Source organism: Salvelinus namaycush, chromosome 16 (genome assembly GCF_016432855.1).
Source record: "Salvelinus namaycush isolate Seneca chromosome 16, SaNama_1.0, whole genome shotgun sequence".
Lineage (NCBI taxonomy): Eukaryota > Metazoa > Chordata > Actinopteri > Salmoniformes > Salmonidae > Salvelinus > Salvelinus namaycush.
Window position 1 is genome coordinate 9,367,943 of NC_052322.1, and position 22,668 is coordinate 9,390,610.

General features: G+C 41.8%; 1 protein-coding gene across 1 annotated transcript in view; it reads left to right on the forward strand.

Annotated features, from left to right (window-relative positions):
* LOC120060891 (multiple epidermal growth factor-like domains protein 6) overlaps positions 1 to 20,322 on the forward strand; it is an 86,604-nt gene extending 66,282 nt beyond the window's left edge. Inside the window, exons 19-34 of the mRNA XM_039010307.1 lie at positions 972 to 1,100; positions 1,330 to 1,458; positions 3,528 to 3,656; positions 5,921 to 6,049; positions 9,381 to 9,509; positions 14,561 to 14,689; positions 14,916 to 15,044; positions 15,431 to 15,562; positions 15,797 to 15,925; positions 16,116 to 16,244; positions 16,396 to 16,524; positions 16,881 to 17,009; positions 17,334 to 17,462; positions 17,655 to 17,783; positions 18,024 to 18,152; positions 18,731 to 20,322. Of these exons, the coding sequence (XP_038866235.1) occupies positions 972 to 1,100; positions 1,330 to 1,458; positions 3,528 to 3,656; positions 5,921 to 6,049; positions 9,381 to 9,509; positions 14,561 to 14,689; positions 14,916 to 15,044; positions 15,431 to 15,562; positions 15,797 to 15,925; positions 16,116 to 16,244; positions 16,396 to 16,524; positions 16,881 to 17,009; positions 17,334 to 17,462; positions 17,655 to 17,783; positions 18,024 to 18,152; positions 18,731 to 18,804 (2,012 nt within the window). The 3' untranslated portion in view covers positions 18,805 to 20,322. The remainder of the gene's footprint in view (positions 1 to 971; positions 1,101 to 1,329; positions 1,459 to 3,527; positions 3,657 to 5,920; positions 6,050 to 9,380; positions 9,510 to 14,560; positions 14,690 to 14,915; positions 15,045 to 15,430; positions 15,563 to 15,796; positions 15,926 to 16,115; positions 16,245 to 16,395; positions 16,525 to 16,880; positions 17,010 to 17,333; positions 17,463 to 17,654; positions 17,784 to 18,023; positions 18,153 to 18,730) is intronic.
* The last annotated feature ends 2,346 nt before the right edge of the window (positions 20,323 to 22,668 follow it).

Sequence of the window (22,668 nt, forward strand, 5' to 3'; positions counted from 1 at the left end):
GATCGATGTGGCTTTTTCCCAGAAGCTTGAATCTGATGTGGGCAATGAAAGGGTTTTTTCAACAAAAAATCCACTACGTTGTAGTTGGCGTTCGTCGTTCTGGCAGAGAAAACTGCACTCTGCTAGCTAGCTACTTGCCACTGAAGTTGGCAAGGCAAATTTAAATAAATTACACTAATGCGACACAAATATAAAGTTCTAAAACCAAGAAAACAATATATCATCTACCTCCTGTACCTGTAGTGTGAACAAACTAATTTGAATTGAATAATATCCTAAAAACGATCTCAATCTCAATCTATCCAACAATGTCACCAACTCACAAAAATCACACACGCGTAGTGCTAGGTTCATTCTCTGATCCTTTGATTGGATGGACAACATGTTAGTTCATACTGCAAAAGCTTTGATTGGTTGGAGGACGTCCTCTGGAAGTAGGGTCATAGAGGAAGGCTGTGCTTCTCTGGTCTCTCTGGTCTCTTAAACCTCTCACACCTGAGAGAGCTGGACTTGAGTATAGAAAGGAGTGAAGCTTTACCATGTACTGTAGGTCTATGGAAGTGGGTGAGGAGCACGATCCTCCTAGGTTTTGTATTGAAGTCAATGTAGCCAGAGAAGGCTAGAAAATAGCTGTGCTGAGACTACACTATGGTGCTACCCTTGAGGGTACTGTTGAGACTACTGTAAACATTCATTGCAAAAGTGTGTTTTAATCAGGTATTTGGTGACATATTTAGTATAGTTTTATCTAAAGGGATAATTTTTCTAAAATTCCTCCCCTTTCTTCCTCTGAGGAGCCTCCACTGGTTTGTGTGAGTGTGTGTGTGTCAATGTGTGTGACTGTACATAGACTAGCTGGGTTGGGGCCTTCTCTGCCTGACACTGTTTAATAACAAAGTCACTAGCAGGGAAAAGTGTTTTAGTTTCTCTCTAAGCTCTTTCTCTCTGTCTCTACCCTGGCGCTGAAACAGAGTGCCCAGAGGGCTCCTTTGGCGCTGGCTGCAGACGCAGGTGCCAGTGTGCCAATGAGGCGGCCTGTGAGCATATGGGTGGAGCCTGCACCTGCCTGCCTGGTTGGACAGGCACCTACTGTGAAAAACGTAAGTGTGTGTTGGATAACCAATTAGAGTATGGTTGTGTATGTACTGTATGTGAAGAATGCCCACATGATATGTTTGGAATGTGACTGTGTGTGTGTGTGTGTGTGTGTGTGTGTGTGTGTGTGTGTGTGTGTGTGTGTGTGTGTGTGTGTGTGTGTGTGTGTGTGTGTGTGTGTGTGTGTGTGTGCGCGCGTGCATGCGTTTCGATGTGCCGTTTGTGTTTGTGCAGCGTGCCCTGAAGGATTCCATGGGCTGGAGTGTCAGCTGCAGTGTCAGTGTTCTAATGGGGGGAGATGTGATCACCTGACAGGGGCCTGCCACTGTCCAGACGGCTGGGTCGGATCACAATGCAACACCAGTGAGTCCTATTGGCCTATTCACCCATCCATCCATCCATAGAATTTCTGTAGCCGCTCAAAAAAAAGAAAAGAGAAACTGAAAAACAGGTGGAAGTAGATTTAATGAAGCGACTACACCCCATTGTGCTATTTCTCTCTGTGTCTGGTGCATTAATACCCATGTTCCTCGTTTGTATGTGGCATTGCATATTCCCCTGGATCAACATAGTCATTTTTCAGTTCAACTGGTAACGGGGCAGGAGCAGGGCCCATTCCAAAGAAGCGTGTGTATGTTTTTTTGTTTGTGTGTGTGTGTGTGCGTGCGTGCATACGTATGTGTGTGTTTCCTGCAGTAGTGCCTGTATTGTGTGGAGAGCTGAGCATTTCCAAAACTCTGTCACGATACCCTTTGTATCTGTGTACAGTTACGGTACAGTGCCTTCAGAAAGTATTCAGACCCTTTGACTTTTCAATTTTTGTTCCGTTACAGCTTTATTCTCAACTTGATGAAATTGTTTTTTTCCTTCCTCAATCTACACACAATACCTCACAATGACAAAGCAAAAACAGGTTTTTAGAAAATGTTGCGAATTTATTAAAAATAAAACAACTGAAATATCACATTTACGGAAGTGTTCAGACACTTTACTCAGTACTTTGTTGAAGCATCTTTGGCAGTGATTACAGCCTTGAGTCTTCTTGGGTATGACGCTACAAGCTTGGCACACCTGCATTTAGGGAGTTTATCCCATTGTTCTCTGCAGATCCTCTCAAGCTCTGTCAGGTTGGATGGGGAGCGTTTCTGCACAGCTTTTTTCAGGTCTCTCCAGAGATGTTCGATTGGCTTAAAGTTCGGACTCTGGCTGGGCCACTCAAGGACATTCAGAGACTTGTCCCGAAGCCACTTCTGCGTTGTCTTGGCTGTGTGCTTAGGGTCGTTGTCCTGTTGGAAGGAGAACCTTCGCCCCAGTTTGAGGTCCTGAGCACTCTGGAACAGGTTTTCATAAAGGATCTCTCTGTACTTTGCTCCGTTCATCTTTCCCTTGATTCTAACTAGTCTCCTAGTCCCTGCCGCTGAAAAACATCCCACAGCATGATGCTGCCACCATCATGCTTCACCGTAGGTACGGTGCCAGGTTTCCTCCAGACGTGACACTTGGCATTTGGGCCAAAGAGATAAATCTTGGTTTCATTAGACCAGAGAATCTTGTTTCTCATGGTCTGATAGTCTTTAGGTGCTTTTTGGCAAACTCCAATCGGGCTGTCTTGTGCCTTTTACAGAGGAGTGGCTTCCGTCTGGCCACTCTACCATGAAGGCCTGATTAGTGGAGTGCTGCAGAGATGGTTTTCCTCCTGGAAGGTTCTCCCATCTCCACAGAGGAACTCTAGAGCTCTGTCAGATTGACCATCGGGTTCTTGGTCACCTCCCTGACCAAGGCCCTTCTCCCCTGATTGCTCAGTTTGGCCGGGCGGCCAGCTCTAGGAAGAGTCTTGGTGATTCCAAACTTCTTCCATTTAAGAATGATGGTGTTCTAGGGGACCTTCAATGCTGCAGACATTTTTTGGTACCCTTTCCCAGATCTGTGCCTCGGCACAATCCTGTCTCGGAGCTCTATGGACAATTCCTTTGATCTCATGCCTTGGTTTTTGCTCTGACATGCACTGTCAACTGTTGGACCTTATGTAGACTGTAGCCGTTCTAAGTCATATCCAATCAATTGAATTTACCACAGGTTGACTCCAATCAAGTTGTAGAAACATCTCAAGGATGATCAATGGAGACAGGATACACCTGAGCTAAATTTCGAGTCTCATAGCAAAGGATCTGAATACTTATGTAAATAAGGTATTTCTGTTTTTAATTTGTAATACATTTCTAAAAACCTGTTTTCACTTTGTCATTGTAGGGTATTGTGTGTATTGCTGAGGAAATGCTGAGGAAATGTTTTTATTTAATCCATTTTAGATTAAGGCTGTAACGTAACAAAATGTGGATTAAAAGTCAAGGGGTCTGAAAACCTTCCGAAGGCACTGTATCTTATGTCTGTTTTTGTTCCCCCTAACATTCTGCAACCTGCTCCTGTTGTAGCATGCCAGGCGGGGTGGTTTGGAAGTGGGTGTCAACACACCTGTGAGTGCTGTAATAATGCCAGCTGTGACCCTGTGAGCGGGCAGTGCCAGTGTATGCCAGGCTGGACCGGCGCCAGCTGTGAGAAAGGTACTGTCAGTGTGCGTGTGCGTGTGTGCGTGTGAGTGTGAGTGTGAGTGTGCGTGTGAGTGCATGTGCAGCGGTTTCCCCTGTATTCATTTAGCAGCAGTGAACCATTAAATAATGAAACAGGATAAAATATAGCAATGCTAATGATAACCGTCTTCTCATAGATGGAAAGGCTTTCCCAAATACTTTCTCCATTAAATGTTAACTAGCTACAAAGTAGCGTATGCCTACCTGTCAGAATAATATCATGATTATCTGCATCAATTTAGTGGGCATTAGTTTTGTGAACTCCATCACGTGTGCTACAGAACCGCTGCTAACCAGACAACAGTGCTAGGTGCATGCTCACTTGTGTTAAATTGTAACTACACTCCAAAATATTTAAAACATTCTTAGATTTTCCCCACGTCTCAAAAGTGGTCTCCTGATGCCGTTTAAGCATTGTTGTGGACTTAGAACATCTATACATTTTTACTTTTAGATTCAAACTAGAAGCACAGAGAGCGTCATTTTGAATTCATGAATTTGCATGTTTTATTAATCTACTGTATTTGAAGTCATGTCCCCCAGTCCTTCACTTTTCCTAAATAAGTATATTAACACACGTACAGTGGAGACAAATGATTGGATCCCTTGATAAAGATGAGCAAAAAATTATATATATTTTATACTATACTAAAAAGACAAGTAATAAATAAAATAAAAACTCAAAAAGATACAGGTCCATATGATTGAATGCCCTGTTTTCAATACTCCAGGTCCCTCACCTTGCAAGGATAACTGAGCCGTCTTCCACGATTCCATGCACTCTACACGTGAGCACTCGCAACACTCAAAGCACAGTAGTCTATTTAAACTCAAAATATACCATTCTGATCTTTTGAAATGCATTTTCTTAGCTTCATAATGTTCCGTAAGACATGCCTAAACAAATTAATAATGGATGATCTTTGTGATGGTGTTTGATTTGAAGTGTTTTTGTGATTTTTCAGTTGTGTGTGTGTATATAGCCTACAGTTACATAAAATACATGTTCCGGAACATATTTTTAAACCTCCCTCTTTGGGCTGGATGTGTGAATGTGTAGTTCATGCATGCATAATCTATGAGCAGAATTTGAGCAGAATTTTACCTCAATTAGCCATGAAATCCCTAGTTTGAAGCAACTGTTTTTCTGGAACCTATTCTGCGCCATTTTACCTACATTTTCCCCCAGGTAGGCCAGCCTAGCAATTCGAGTTCAACCAATGAGTTTCAGCACCTCACCATATGAGTGACAGCTACAGTAACAAGATGCACATGATCCACCCACAGCTGAGAGAGAGAGAGAAATTACGTGGTGCACAGTGCACATATCTCGCAGAGTACGCAATTTTCAGGGACCACTTTTGGCTCGTGAGCACTACTTTCTGAACTACTGGCTAAATAGTATACAAAAGTATACTAATAAAATGCTATTGTGTTGAAATACATTTCCTTTCATATTCTAATGTTACCTTCATAAACAACTAAAGCATTATTATTGTGATGAAATGTATTTATTAGACTGCTAGAATGTTAACATCAAAACGATGTTTCATTTGCTTAGAACCGGGGTATCGAGGCCCGGCATTTTAAGTGTTAAAAAAAGTGTGATTTGAGAGCAAAAACCTGAAAAAACTGGGGAAGATCCGTAACCTGAACAACCCACCTCTCCTCTCCTTTTCGCGACCCTTTCTACCACTGATAAAATACATTTTTTGTGGAAACACTTATGTGTGCATGCATGCATTCATGCACACACTTCCAGGCATGTTTGTGAAAGAGAGTCCTGTGTGTGTGCCCATGCATGTGTGCGTGGGTGACAGAGAATGTATTATTTTGCCTCCAGTAACCCACAGGCAAAATTGGGAAGTTCATTTGAAAAGTGGACTATGCTTAACTGCTATTCAATACTCCACATCTGTACACTTCATTCCCTTACCTTCCCTGCAACAAGCCCCATTAAGAAAGAGCATCCCTAATGCTAGGTAATGGTAGCATTTTTTCCCCTTTCTAACCACTGCACTCTGAATCACTACCCTCCCCCTAAAGGAGTGAAAAGGGACAGACTTTTCATACAAAACAGATGGTACACTCTAATTCTCTACCCTACCCTTGAGGTGTGCGTGCACTCGACTTGTTCACTCCCCCTCATGGATTGAAATAAGACTGACTGATGTACTGTACTATGAAATATGGTGAAATCTGTCTCCTGCTCACAGCGATGTGTATCTCTCTTTCAGAATGTCTAGAAGGCTTCTATGGGTCAGACTGCCTGCATCACTGCCTGTGTCAGAATAGTGGTGTGTGTGATCGTTTCTCTGGGGGATGCTCGTGCCCCAACGGGTGGACCGGGGTGGCCTGCGAACTGGGTAAGTGATGGATCAACCAACAGGACCAAAAGGGAAATAAGGGGGGTTAGGAGATTTGCAATGCACTTAGGCCCTGTAACAAAGGTTAATGCAGTAACGCAGTACATTTTTACTGTATAGTGTCATAAAACTGGTTAATGTAATAACGGAGAACTTGACAGAGAACTTAGCCCTGGTGTTTGACAACTTAATGTAATAAGTTATCCAGTGGTTATTACGATATCAGGTGAGTAACAACATTTTTATGAATTATACAATAACTTTAACAGATCATGTAATAATATACCATAATCACTGTCTTTATGATTCATTTAATTAATTTCAAGCATCATGGCTTTTCATGTCTTTGGGGCAGAACAAAATGTGTTGGGCAGGTGTTAATATGATTTGGTGTGGAAGAGTCAAGAGAGCCTGGCAACACTGAATAGCTTCTGTTGAGATATTCCTTAGATGAAAAGTGGACAAAAATCGATACTGAATACCCTGGATTCAGGGTAAGGACTTTATTATTATTGTCTCAAGCGCATCAATTAGCTGCATAACAAAAAACGATGTAGGCACCTAACATGGATAATCTTGATAAAAACACCTTATTGGTCATAGTTTTGTAATATGAGAGGACAAAGCTCAACACTAATTTGATTATGAAAATGACATTTGCCCGTTTTGTAAATAACTCTACCTACAAAAATGAAAGGCAGCTTTGCAGAAGAAAACATTTAACAAACTGCAAGGTGTAAAGGCTTTATATGGCACATAAAGTCTTCATAAACACACTTCACAAATCTTTACATTGAAAAAAGGGTAAGGCTTTTTATCAGTAAGATGAATTTGTCGGTAAATCTTTTGGTATTAGGTAACTACTTCTCACAGTCAGAGCAGTGGTAAGGCTTCTATCCACGTTGTATCCGCTGGTGTACTTTTGAATGATATTGTCCAGCAAATCTAGCTACAAAATCAGAGCAGTGGTAAGGCTTATCTCATGTGTGTATTTGCTTGTGAAGTTTTGCGTTTTTACGATAAGAGAAACTATTAACGGTGTCAGAGCAGTGGTAAGGCTTCTCTCCTCTGTGCATTTGCTTGGGATGTTTTAAGACGCTCAATTGAGACTTCCCACAATCAGAGCAGGAATAAAGCTTCTCTCCAGAGTGTGTTTTCATGTGTCTTTCAAGATGTGATGAGAACTCTTCTCACAATGTGGGCAGTGGGGAGACCTCTTTGGTTTGTGAATTTCCTGGTTTTGCTCTTTGGATGCAGAAGCTGGCCGAACTTTGTCAGAGGCGTAAGGTTGTTCTCCTGTGGGACATAAAACAAAAGGATAAGCTGAAACAAGTGGCTAAGAATCAACTTATTTCACTGATTAATGAATAAAGTCATATGTGTAACATGAGATAATTCTACCTCTCAATTTGAAAAGGGAGACTAATTTGTGGAAAATGTTAACTCCCTCTTACAATGTGCTCTTACCATGAAAAAACAAAAGACTCAGTCTTCTCTTCATCATCTCCCCCTTTTAATGTTGACGTTCAAATCCAGTGTTGGACTGCATTCTTCCAGCTTCACTGATGCCACCTCTGGATCCTGGACCTGAAGATGTCTCCTTTGTGAATGACATCAGAATAGCAAGTCAGTTGGTGTTATGTACAAATCAATGCTTTTAAGTAAGCTGTACATGACAAAAGAGAGCTCAATACCAATCATATGTTGTCATTTCTCACCATGTTCAGTTAGCTAAACACTCATTTCACAAGACTTGCTACTGTCTGAGTAAACTCCAGACAGCCATACACTGAATAATACAAATAGTAGCATTGACAATGTTGATGCCGAACCATGCAGGTCTCCATGCTGTGAAATAACATCTCACACAATTGGTCACCTTGACAATTAAACCTTTAGTCTGTCCTAAAACTATGCCGTGGAGAATCCAGTAGATGATGGTTCTGGGTTACACAATGAGAGATGAAAACTTGAGAACACCAAACAACTTTAGATGAAACTTGCTCTCACCATGGTCCAATACTCCGATCTTTCCCTCATCCACTTCATCTTAAATGTTAATATTCCAACCTGTTGTTTGACTGCAGAGGTTGCTTTCAGTGTGTTGCTTACATGTGTACTGATGTAGCACTCTCATAATTGCCTCTTGTGCACAACGTCGTCTTTCATCACTCAGATTTTTCAAGACAGAGACGACACGTTGTTCAAAATTCTTTCTGAAAAGTCTAGTACGTCGAACATGTTCTCCTGCAAGGCAGCTGAATCAATGACCTTGTCCTCCTGGCGTTTACTTTTGTGGCCTCCTGAATGCTGCTCCTCTTCTTCATTTTTAATGATGACATTCAGCTCCAATGTTTTACTCGTCTTCCAGGTTCACTGATGCCATCTCTGGGACCTGCTGTAAGCCTACACTAAGGGCCCCATTGTCACAATCAGGACTCAGTGACTCAGTTCTCTTTATCTGCTTGCTAGAGCTAGATATAAAAGTCTCTAGATAGATTAAGTCCTAAATAGAAGTCAGAGTTCAACCTCCTGGTCTCCCCTGTGTGTGCCACTCCCCCTCCCATTGAACTGTATGTAATGTATGAGCACATTTCGAACAACGTCTGCAATAAGTGCTGTGGGGCTTACACACACACAGAAGGAAAGGTTGTGGTAGATGTAACGCATCGCAGGTCATTTCACAGCTCTTTATAATCTGAGCATTTATGTCAACGTCTCTGAATGATCTATTTAGATAATCAACTGACGACTGGATCACCTTTCTCTCTCTTTCCCCCCTGCTATGTGTCCCATTCTCTCTATGTCTCGTTTTATCATTCCTCTCTCCCCTACCTATCTTTCTCTCCCTCCTCTTTAGCTCTCCTCCCTTCCTCCTCTCTCTTTCTCTCAAATCAAATCAAATGTTATTTGTCACTCTTCTTAAAAAACAGGTATAAGCTAACAACGAAATGCTTACTTCCCAACAATATAGAACATATAACAACATGAGGAATAAATACACAATGAGTAACGATAACTTGGTTAGATGCATTGTACCGAGTTGATGTGCTGTGGCACGAGGTAACAGATATGTACATACAGGTAGGGATAAAGTGACTAGGCAACAGCTGTGCAGTAGCAGAGAAAACACTATGACTTATTTTATGAGTCCTTCTTGTCTTCCTCCCTCCTGTCTCTCTTTCTCTAGTTCACTCCACCTATTTGTATGATAACTCTGTGTAAACTCCTGTCTGTATTCTGTCTCTAAATGTTGTCTAGCAGTACCATATCACAAAGTGACATTTTGAGTATGTGTAAATGTACTTGGTGATTCTGATTCTATCCCCAGAGTGTGCCCATGGCTGGTTTGGGACGGACTGTGCTCAGCCCTGTGCGTGTCTGAACAGTGGTGTGTGTGACCGTCGCAGTGGAGAGTGCAGCTGTGGCCCAGGCTGGGTAGGACAGCACTGTCAGACAGGTAAGGAACAAGAATCTTAAACATGTTGCCCTAAGACCTGTACTTTCTTGTACTCTGACCTGACTAACTAAGTGTGTATGTGTGTGTTTTAGTACATCTTGTCAATGTTGTTGCATGTGTATTTATATGTGTGATCAGGGTTGTAACAGATTATATATAAATCTGGATTACATCATCCGATTACAAAAATGAAGTAACTGTAATCAACCTGGATTACTTAAAAAAAGTGTACTCAGATTAGTTACATTCTTAAAAACATCTGATTTAATCTAAACAGTCCGAATTTCAGTTGTTTAGCGCACCCTCAATACTTGTCACATGTTCTCATCTCAGCAAGATTCCGTTGTCCTGCTAATCACCCATCAAGGGTGGATGGCTTCTTTGAATGAATAGGTGGCTTCCAAGACATTTCTACATGGCCCACTGGTCAATCAGAGAGTTGTCTGGACTCCACAGGGTTCCTTCTTGCTGCTTTGTAGCCTATTTACAGTTAAATTTCACTCTCTCTCCTTCGTGTGCTCGAGTAGTGGGAGAGAAAAATGCTTTCTGGTAGCACAACATTTCAAAATGCAATCGTGGGAAAAACATTGTTTCAAGCCAACCAATGTTGCTACTGTTGAAGAGAAAACTGTCTCAGCTTTCTGTAGGTCTATATTTTATTTGTCAACTCTTGAGGGAAGGACACTTACTCCGGCCATCCACAGTGAGTTCATAAAATATATGGTTAGATGTCAATTACACAGCTAACTATCAGCCAAATTACCTTCTCAGGTATTGCCAGATGTGATATTCCCATCAACGAGCACTTGGTGGGCAGAGTAATGGCTCTGCGGTGTGACAGCAGATCTTCCTGTCAGCTAAACAGATAGAGGGCCCACGACAGGATGCATTAACTCATTGAGCAGCCGCTCGTGAGACATTTTCTTCACACTGCCTAGTCACACTACAGCTGCCCCTTGGGCAAGCCGCTTTACTCAGCGTCAAGCCAGAGGCATGCCTGCTCCCCATCACAGATTATTATTATATATTCTATATATTGGATGTCATGGCAAAAGCACAAAACATGTTTTTGGAAAAGTACTTTAAATGATTAGGTGTGGGCAAAATTATTTCAGGATCTGGGTCCACAGGTGACAACAAATAAATGAAATCAAATTGTATTGGTCATATACAACTGGCAGGCTTCTCACAATGCACTGGTGACAAAAGTGAACAATCAAATAAGTGACAGTAAATATAAAATATAGTAATACTACAAATAATAAAAAAGAAAACACTAAAGAAAGGTGCTAATAAAATAAGATCAAAAAAGACAAGGTTTATTCATGCGCATAGTGAGTGGGGTAGAATGAGAAAATACAGTACAGTGCATTAGTAGCAGCATAGTTAAAATGATGAGTATGTACAGGAGTTAAGGTAACATGACTATTGCAGTGGTCTGGTACACTATAGTAATTCCAGTGTGTACAGAATATGAATAAGGCTAAGTGTGTGGTAGCGTGTAGTAGTCAGCCCGGGGTTCAGCTGTTGAACAGTCTTTTGGCTTGGGAGAAGAAGCTGGCTTTGAACCTGATGGTCAGACTTGATGCTCCGGTACAGTTCTCCCCTGCACACCTTCCTCTTGGCCCCCTTCACAGACAGAAACCTAACCTACAAAGTGAGAAGTATTATAAATGACACTCTATGTTAACATATTTCCCTCCCCCACCCCCTATATTTTATATTCATTTATTGTGACAGTTGGTAAAGAAACTGAAACAAATCAAAGTTTGTCACGTGCGCCAAATACAACAGGTGTAGACAGTGACATGCTTACGTTTACAGGCTCTAACCAATAGTGCAAAAAAGGTATTAGGTGAACAATAGGTAGGTAAAGAAATAAAACCGTAAAAAGACAGGCTATATACAGTAGCGAGGCTATAAAGTAGCGAGGCTACATACAGACACAGGTTAGTCAGGCTGATTGAGGTAGTATGTACATGTAGATATGGTTAAAGTGACTATCCATATATGATGAACAGAGAGTAGCAGTAGCGTAAAAGAGGGGATGGTTGGGACACAATGCAGATAGCCCGGTTAGCCAATGTGTGGGAGCACTGGTTGGTCGGCCCAATTGAGGTAGTATGTACATGAATGTATAGTTCAAATCAAATCAATTTATATAGCCCTTCGTACATCAGCTAATATCTCGAAGTGCTGTACAGAAACCCAGCCTAAAACCCCAAACAGCAAGCAATGCAGGTGTAGAAGCACGGTGGCTAGGAAAAACTCCCTAGAAAGGCCAAGTGACTATGCATATATGATAAACAGAGAGTAGCAGCAGTGTAAAAAGAGGGGTTGGGGGACACACACAATGCAAATAGTCCAGGTAGCCATTTGATTACCTGTTCAGGAGTCTTATGGCTTGGGGTTAAAAACTGTTGAGAAGCCTTTGTCCTAGACTTGGCACTCCGGTACCACTTGCCATGCGGTAGTAGAGAGAACAGTCTATGACTGGGGTGGCTGAGGTCTTTGACAAAGTCAGATGACATGATATTTCATGTAAATGCCTTGTGTTAAAGTTCTGTGTGTGCTTACAAGTTGCTCCTGGACGTCAGCATGGTCTCTAGCAGCTCCAGGTCTTGCCGGTCCTTCAGCAGTAAGTGGGTGACCTCAGGCAATGACAAATCTCCAACCGACCCATTGGCCTGGAGAACAGTCATTGTCACACTCCTGAAAACAATTGCAGACCATGATGTTTAAGGCTACAGCAAATAGAAATATGCAAGATGTTACGTTCTTAGCTGCTTGCCTACTACAAGCTGGGTCCTTAGCTTTACCTCAGTCAGTCTTCTCATTTCCAGTCAGATACTTTGCATTTCTACCCTGAAAAAAAACAGGTTTTACTACATTACACTGGGACTAAAACAATTGTGAGCTGGGTTTTGCCATGGCACTAAATGAAAAACAAATCAGATTACATGAACAAATGGGCATGTTTCTCCTCTCAATGTAGATAGTCATATTCCAACATAATACAGGAAAGAAGATGTTTAAATTGAATCTGTCTCCAGAAGGGTTATTAGGTCTTCAGAAAGGTTTGAATGATCCTTGGAGGGAATTTTCAATAGCTTTGAGAGTGCATTGTGGAAAATTAGGGTAGCCTAGTGGTTAGAGCGTTGGGCTAGTAACCGAAAGGTTGCAAGTTCGAATCCCCTAGCTGACAAGGTACAAATCTGTCGTTCTGCCCCTGAACAAGGCAGTTAACCAACTGTTCCTAGGCCGTCATTGAAAATAAGAATTTGTTATTAACTGGCTTCCCTAGTTAAATAAAGGTAAAATAAAAAAATATCCCAAATCCAAATGTGTCACAGGTGAAATTGCATTTAAGCAATGTTTTTAAATTAGTTTAAAAACTATTGGTCCTTTCTTTTCTGGTTATTCAGGAACTCATAAGTGAAAGAAAACAAACTTCTCAAAAACGGGACTAGAGCCCCCTCAAACCTACTTGTATTGCATTCAGTGCCAGCACAAGCTACATCTGTAACGGCTGTTGGAAGGAGAGGACCAAGGTGCAGCGTGGTACGTGTCCATATTTATTAAATGAACACTGAAATAACAAAGAATCACGACCGAAACAGTTCTGGCTTGTGCAGACACACAACAGGAAACAACTACCCACAAACATAGGTGGGAACAGGATACCTAAGTATGGTTCTCAATCAGAGACAACGATAGACAGCTGTCTCTGATTGAGAACCACACACGGCCAAACACAAAGAAATAGACAACATAGAACACCAGACATAGAATGCCCACCCCAACTCACGCCCTGACCAAACCAAAATAGAGACATAAAAAAGGAACTAAGGTCAGGGCGTGACAACATCACAGATTTCTTGAAATTACAGGATACATTTAAAGATACATTTATATGTAGCTTTCAATAACATTTGTTTTAAATGATATTTTGTTTTAAAACTACAACAAATAAGGAAAGCTGTACAAACAAGTCACATTTCTAAAGCATTTTGTAGTATAGTGTTCTTCTTCAGCTGGGATTATCCTGAGATGTCCAAAAATGAACAGCTGTGGTTAATCAGCAGTTGGCACACAACAACACTGGAGATGTTTCCTTTCTTGGTGGTAACATCCCTCTGAGTGGACACGATTTGCAAGCAGCATGTTCCTGGATTGGATGGGGTTTTGCTCAAGGACCAATGGAATTGCCAAAATGTACTGAACTCCACCCAACCGGGAACCTGCCACCATCTCTGCCGCTTCACTTGAAAAAACAAATACAGTATATCTTCATATTTAAAAAAAGATATACTCACTCTGTTATGCATGGGAATATTTTGGAAAAGATTTCCTAAATGAAAATCTGATTTGCTGGGGTTTTTATAGTCTTTTATGTCCCAAATTTCTTTATTTTTTTATTTTTATGATTTGCTCAAAAAACTTGGGGGTCCAAATAAAATTCGACCCACGGGCCATCATTTGGGAAATCCTGCCTTAAACTTTGTGAGTGCTATACAGTAGCATGTCTTTGCTTTTTACAATTTGTTTATGAGAGATATCATTTCTAAATTTATAGCTTAAATATTGTGAGTGTTAAATAGGCTAGATAGCACATCTTTCTTTTTGTGTTATTCACACAATTTGTTTATAAGAAGAGACATAGCATAGTTTATAGATTTATTTGAAAGGTTTAAGGCTATATTTGTCAGTTTCTCGCTCTGTTGATTTTGAAGTTGTGTTAGCCTATTTGAGTTAGCACTTTTTTTTTGCAATTCTAATATCTTTAACATGTTGCCTTCTGTTCTCGTTTTTATTTATCAATAATAGACAGTAATCGAAACAGTGGATGTGTTTGTGTATGCTTAATCATAACAACAGCGTAATTAATAAATCATGTTTTTTTGTGGTGTAGCCTACAGAAGCCTATTGGCTCCAATCCAAGGGGGAAGCGCTCTGTCAAGCGGTTGAATATGAGAAGCCGCAGTGCAGACGAGAATAAGCACTTTGATGACAGCAGTTAAAAATGTTCATGTTTTTTGTGCCCTACACAGCATGTGAGGCTGGCCTGTTTGGCCCAGGGTGTGAGGAGCAGTGTCGATGTAAACATGGGCCCGTGTGTGACCACGTCAGCGGAGTGTGTGTGTGTCCTCCTGGCTGGAGGGGACCTCTATGTGACAGAGGTACGGTCAGATTGTTGACCTAGGATCAGATTAGCCTTTTAGATCATAATGAATGAGATTACATGGACATGGGGAGACCTGATCCTACATCAGCACTCCCACTCTGAGGCTACTATAAATGTACTGAACCTATTTATCACAAGGGCCTGTACATACTGTAAATCATAAGCAACAGACCACACGCATTGACTTAATTGAATGTACATGATTTCCACATTCACCACAGCCTGTCTACCTGGCTCCTATGGGAAGGACTGTGTGCTACGTTGTAACTGTCCCCACGGCACTTCCTGCAACCACGTTTCCGGCGAGTGTGGCTGTCCCCCTGGATTCACTGGCAACGGCTGTGAGCAGAGTGAGTGACCTGGAACAGACTAGTCTAGCCTAGAAGCCAGAGGGACAGGAGAGTAGAGTAACACAGAATGCTTCCTCCCTTCCTTGTTTCCTTGAGGTTAGCACCGATCTATAAGAGTCATTGTGATACTTTCACCAATCCAACCCTTTCAGATCTGTGATAACCCCACGGAAGGATATGTTTTTGAACTATTAGTAAAAAGGGCCTGAGGTAGATATGCAGTATATGTATTGGGGTTGCTGAATGAAACGATAGTAAATATACGTACAGTTCCCTTATTACTACTACCCAACATGTAGGCACACCTTTTTGTGTAGCCTACTGAAAAAGTCCATATATCAGGATATTGTATGGGAATCAACGTGTGTTATGTGTTTCTCTGCCAGTATGCCAGGCTGGCACATATGGGCTGAACTGTAACCAGGTGTGCCAGTGCTCTGGCACCAACCAGCTATGCCACCCGGACACCGGCCTCTGCTACTGCACCCCTGGTTACCATGGTTACAACTGTGATCAAGGCAAGCACCCCCATCACACACATTAACGCACAGACACACACTTCCTGAACCAATGTAACAAAGGGATTCCACTGTTGAAAGTTTAACTTACTATAGTCATAGGTAGGCCCAGGAGATTTTCCACAATGTGACCGGATCAGGAAACAATCTTGACCTTAGTTATGACCTCACCGGATTAGAAAAGAACGTTGATGTTTAAACACAGCTAAGTCCTGTGTGTGTTTGGCTTGACAGAGTGTGACATAGGACGGTATGGCCCAAACTGCGAGCGGCTGTGCCAGTGTAGGAATGCTGGTGTGTGCCAGACCATCACAGGCACCTGCCAGTGCCTGTCTGGCTACATCGGAGCAGACTGCAACATCAGTGAGTGCCATCGTGTGCCAGGGGCATGGGCATATCCATAGGCTACATTTAGTTATTTACCAAGTACTTATTGTAACATTAAAAAGTAAAATGGTAATTGTCATTAATTTTTCATCCTATAACACAAGCACTACCAAGTAACGTTTTGTATGGTCTCTCTTTCCCTACTCTTTTCCTCTGGTTCTACCAGCTTGCCCATCAGGGCGTTATGGGCAGGACTGTGCCAGGGTGGCTTTGTGTGGGGAGGGGGCACGGAGTGACCCAGAGACGGGCAGGTGTGTGTGCAAGGTCGGCCAGCGGGGAGAAGACTGTGGACAGGGTAATACACACACTGTAACACACACAGTTGATTCCTGCTCCACAATGAGAGTCATATGTAGTAATCCATCCAGTCATGTTTTATTGACAATCTATGGTGCTTGTGTGCGTGCTGGTGCCTGCGTGTGTTTGTGCCTGTGTGTGTTTCTCAGGTTGTGCCCAGGGTTGGTATGGGGTGGACTGTGGCCAGCGCTGTAACTGCCGTAACAGTGGTGTGTGTGACCCAGTCTCTGGAGGCTGCACCTGCGGACTAGGCTGGACCGGACCCAGCTGTGACAGAGGTGACCTGACCAGACCTGGCTATAAATACTATTCTAAATCTTTAAATTACTTTGAACATTTGCTTTAGCCTGCCTGGAGTGCCAGGTGAGCATGGTTTGCACTTTTGCTTCAATTCTATAGGTTACACTGCAACAGGCAACCTCAATCAAGCACAGACACATTATTTGAAATGATCTCAAATATTATTTGAACCCAGGTCGTGACAACCATGGTCCTCAATTTCCCATTCTCCTCATTGTGTTGTGAATTGATGTGAAGACTCCATTTAAGTGCCCCTGATATCATGATGAGCCCATGACACGATCCCATTGCTTTCCCATTATACGGTGTGTGTTTCTGTTGCTCTGTCATTCAGAGTGCCCCCTAGGGAGTTACGGGGCCAACTGCAAACTGCAGTGTGATTGCAATAACAATGGGACGTGCAATAGAGTGACGGGAGAGTGCCGGTGTGACCCGGGATACTACGGTCACCTGTGTGAACACGGTAAGTCGGGTCGATTCAGTGCCTGCTGCTTTGAGTGGATCAATGAATCATCAAATTGATCATGTGACATAACTCCATTTTAAGAAATCAATGAATCAATGTATTTCGCTACACCCGCAGTAACATCTGCTGAAATATGTGTATGTGACCAATACAATTTGATTTGAATGTAGATAACACTGTTAGTATCAGAGTTTAGGTTTGAAGGGTTAGTTTCGGAGAGTGAGAAACGATATAAGAAAGCTATTCAAGGCGTTTTTTGAATGCTCTTTCTGATGTTCTAATGTTTTACTATCCTAACTTTCTGTTCTATGTTCTGTCTAGCCTGCCCTGCTGGTTTCCATGGCCACCGCTGTCAGTTCCAGTGTAAGTGTCGAGGCCACTCCCCCTGTGACCCCAGCACAGGGCACTGTCTTTGCCCTCCTGGTTACCATGGATACCGCTGTGAGAAAGGTGAGAAGGATTAAGTTGAGATTATGGTTAATTATGGATAATAATAATAATTAATTATTAATTAATTAATATTATGGATAATATGGTTGTAACTCCTGATAAAGTGTGACTGTTACATGCCCCAGTCATAATTAAGGCTAAGATGTTGTCTCCTGTGTCATGTGCTCCCCTCCCGCTCATTCCCTGTCACAGAGTGTGAGCAGCGTCGTTTCGGGGTGGGCTGCTTCCAGTCATGTGACTGCGAAGGGGACACCCCATGTGACCCCATGACCGGCCGTTGTCTGTGCCCCCCAGGGAAGATGGGCACGCATTGCGACACAGGTAGTTGTTTGCTTCTTTTTATTTATCTAAGTAGTATGGTTCATCAACATCTGTTTCCTCAACGACTATGGGGCGAGTCCTAACTTCCACTTGGTGTAAGTCCAATTTTCACTTAGTCTCCCACTAACATCAATGCAGTTAGACTTAAGTCAAAGTAAGGATTCACCCCTACAGGCCAGACAGCACCATAGTCTAAAAGTGTTCTCACGGTTCTTGTTTCCCTGTCTGGGCTTTGTCCAGATTGTCCAGTGAACCGCTACGGCCCGGACTGTTCTGAGAGCTGTGAGTGCAGGAACGGGGCGCGGTGTGACCCACGGAACGGCCGTTGCACCTGTCTACATGGCTGGATAGGACCCACCTGTCAGGACGGTACGTGTATTGATAAGGGAGAAGGGACAGAGCATGGACCAAAAGAATGAGGAAGTAGAATACTAGAATGGACATGAACCTTTCTATGATGGGATAAAGTTCAGCCATTTTGGCCATGTAGTTAGTCAACCATGGTTTGACAGTGCTGTGATAAGAGAGTAAAATAATGAATTTGAATAATTTATCTGCTATGTGCAAGTTATGTTCTGGTGTGCGACGGGTTTTGTACCCACGTGTATTATTTTGTATGTTTTGGATTTCAGAGTTTTTTGAGCACTTATTAAACTGCTCTGTTTTATACCAAGTTCGAGCTCCTGCGCCTGACTTCCCTGCCACCAGCACGCACCCTTACACAAGTGCTATACAAACACAATAACATGTAAAGAGACATTTAAGATAATATCAAAGCAAACTTCCAACACACTTTACAATAAAGCAATGAAATGTTAGATAAAAAACAAGCAAGATGTAATAGGCTAAATAGATTACTAAAACAAAACAGAGTGGAAGCTGTTTTATAGGAGTTCAGTCTAAAGCTAAGAGTGCTCTCTCTTCTCTCTCTGTCTTCTCGTCTGCAGGAGGGTCCCTCACGTCTCCACAGCTGGGCAACAGAAATCAAGAAAGGAATCACTCACACACTGTCCCAGTATAGCACCCCCTACTGACTGACCCCCAGCCTCATACACTGCGGCCTACTGGTCACTTCTAGAGATCACAGAGCTCAAAACTGAACTGAAGCACTCTCAAAACAACAACGGACTGTTTTGTACAGAGAAGGGAGTGCTATGGCAGGGCCTTGATGAACTAAAGGGACTTCTGAACTGGAGATGCCATTTTGCAGAGTTGTCTAATCGCAGACATTGGAGTTCAAATAACACACTACACTTGACATCACAGGGATGACTGTCCTATATTTCATCTTACAGGGTGGACTCTTAAATGTACTCAAGAGTTAACAGACAGGGCAACATTTTTTTGCAGGCCCTGGATAAGAGGACATTTCCGGGTCAAATGCCAAAAAGGATAAAGTCATGCGAGGTATACAGAATTATTTACTGTAAAATACAGTTGTTGAATATCATGTACCATGCTTAACAGTTGTGTATTTGTGTGTACATTGTGTGTATATTGTGTGTATGTAAATGTGTTCATGTCTACAATTCAATCATGTTGTACGTATACTCACGATATGGCAGTACCTCATTGGAAGTAGTTATTTGTTTGAACATTGAGGAGATTTGTTTTACGCTCATACCATTTTTTTAAATGATTGTAGTTGTAGTCATCCTTACTGGCTTCTCCAAAAACAATAGGCTACTCACACGCATGGTCCATTTTATTTCTATCTTTGCAGCCACCAATGCACTACACAGACTCTTATGGCACAGTTGATTTATAAATAAGAAACAATTCAGGATCATTTTCATCTGAATGAAATGCTCTACAGTATTTGGAGAACCTGCACCAGGTGATGATGACTTGCACACAGGTCAATATGCCTTAGTCTACACACCTTATTTTACATGTATGTAGATACTATATGAAGTGACAGCTTCTCTGAGAAATGGAGGGAAAACTGTTTCAGTTTTCAATAAAAAATATTGATTATATGTGTACTGCAAAACACAACATGAATTACTAAATGTTGTCTAGACTGCATTTGCTACATATCAAGCAAATGTTAGCAAAGAGTAAAGGGGCCAGTCGTATGTCAAACCCTACAGATGCTATACATTTACCAAGCCTGATCACAGATCTTTATGTACATTAGAAAACTCCTCTGGTGTAAGAGTCATTTTTAGTTGTTTGCTAAAGCATATACAGGTATCACATTGACCATCTATATAGAACATATTTAAAAGTGTTAACTTGGTCATCGCCAGCTTGTGTGATCAAACTGCATAGTCAACTCATGTATGAAGTCAAGATATTCTACATTCTTCCCTGCACAAGCCTCTGTCACCATCATCTGGTGGCTCTCCACATTACATATTGTGATCTGCCCAGCTTCATATATGAGGGCAGTTAGTTGTAGCCATAGTTAGAGGACTCTAGGTGGATATACACTACTGGTAAAAAGTTTTACTTCAAAGCATATTTGAAATCGGACACTTTGGTGGGATTAACAACAAGATTACCTTTAAAATGGTATAAGAAACATGTTTGTCTGAGGAATTTTAATTATGAGATTTCTGTTGTTTTGAATTTGGCGCCCTGCACTTTCACTGGCTGTTGTCATATCATCCCGTTACTGGGATTGCAGCCATATTAATGCAACCACTGTGTCAGGTTTCAAAAAAACTTTATGGAAAAAGCACACCATGCTATAATCTGAGTACAGCGCTCAGAGCCCAAACAAGCCATACAGATATCCGCCATGTTGTGGAGTCAACAGAAGTCAGAAATAGTATTACAAATATTCACTTACCTTTGATGATCTCATTCAGAATGCACTCCCAGGAATCCCAGTTCCACAATAAATGTTTGTTTTGTTCGATAACGTCCATAATTTATGTCCAAATACCTCCTTTTTGTTCGCACGTTTAGTTCCAAAATCCAAATTGATGACGGGCAGGTCAGACGAAAAGTCAAAACATTTCATTACAGTTCGTAGAAACATGTCAAACGATGTATAGAATCAATCTTTAGGATGTTTTTAACATAAATCTTAAATAATGTTTCAACCTTTGAGAATTCCTTTGTCTTCAGAAATGCGATGGAACGCAGGTCGCTCTCACGGGAGCGCGCATGACCAGCTCATGCCAGACACCTGACTCAAAGAGCTTTCCTTCCCTCCTTCCTCACAGTAGAAGCATCAAACAAGGTTCTAAAGACTGTTGACATCTAGTGGAAGCCTTAGGAAGTGCAATATGACCCCAAAGACACTGTATATTGGATAGGCAAACCTACAAACCTTAGATTTCCCACTTCTTGGTTGGATTTTTTCTCAGGTTTTTGCCTGCCATATGAGTTCTGTTATACTCACAGACATCATTCAAACAGTTTTAGAAACTTCAGAGTGTTTTCTATCCAAATCCACTAATAATATGCATATCTTAGCTTCTGGGACTGAGTAGCAGGCAGTTTACTCTGGGCACCTTATTCATCCAAGCTACTCAATACTGCCCCCAGCCATAAGAAGATTTATTAACTCTATTTATTGAACTGCATTGTTGGTTAAGGGCTAATAAGAAAACATTTCACTTTACACCTGTTGTATTCGGCGCATGTGACAAATAACATTTGATTTGAAATGAGATTGATTTTAGTTGAATGGAAAGCGTTATACACTGCTCAAAAAAATAAAGGGAACACTTAAACAACACAATGTAACTCCAAGTCAATCACACTTCTGTGAAATCAAACTGTCCACTTAGGAAGCAACACTGATTGACAATAAATTTCACATGCTGTTGTGCAAATGGAATAGACAAAAGGTGGAAATTATAGGCAATTAGCAAGACACCCCCAATAAAGGAGTGGTTCTGCAGGTGGTGACCACAGACCACTTCTCAGTTCCTATGCTTCCTGGCTGATGTTTTGGTCACTTTTGAATGCTGGCGGAGCTTTCACTCTAGTGGTAACATGAGACGGAGTCTACAACCCACACAAGTGGCTCAGGTAGTGCAGCTCATCCAGGATGGCACATCAATGCGAGCTGTGGCAAGAAGGTTTGCTGTGTCTGTCAGCGTAGTGTCCAGAGCATGGAGGCGCTACCAGGAGACAGGCCAGTACATCAGGAGACGTGGAGGAGGCCGTAGGAGGGCAACAACCCAGCAGCAGGACCGCTACCTCCGCCCATTTACATCAGAAGACTAAATCAATACAGAGGTTACATCCCAAATGGTAGAATATTCCCTACATAGTAAACTACTTCAGACCAGCAACCTATAGACCGTGGTCAAAAATAGGGTAGAAACATCGGAAGGCTCATCAGTAATGTTTCCCTTGTTGGACAGATGGATAACGTTGTCTGAGCAGTCGACGCGTTGTCTCATTTGCTTGGGGTTTCCCCCCAAACTAAAATTGGTTAGTCAATCTCGCAGGAACCTAATGTAGCTACCATTAACTAGCTATTCAATGGAAAGAACGACAACAATATGAGCTTGTCATGCGGCCCTGCATGGTGAGTAAAATTCAATAACTAACAACAAGTGAGTTATCTCCAGTCCAAAGTTTTAGATAGCTAACGTTAGCTAGCTAGCAACTGTCCATAAGTTAACGTTACCATTACAACTCCGCAGCACAACATTGATTTAACATTTTAATCTAATCTGTGCGATAGTTTTCTAGCTAGCTGCCATTAGTTTAGCTATAGCTGCAAATTAATCTAACGTTACCGTTAGCTTTAGGTGACCTGGTGGTAGGGTAGCTAGCTAGCTACAGTAGATGATATAACGTTAGCTATATTTTAACGTTAATGTTAGTTAGCATTTACAAATATTTAGCTAGTAGCTAGTTCAATTCTGTGACAATTAGATGTAATAATAAGATAGATAATTACCCAATTTACAGT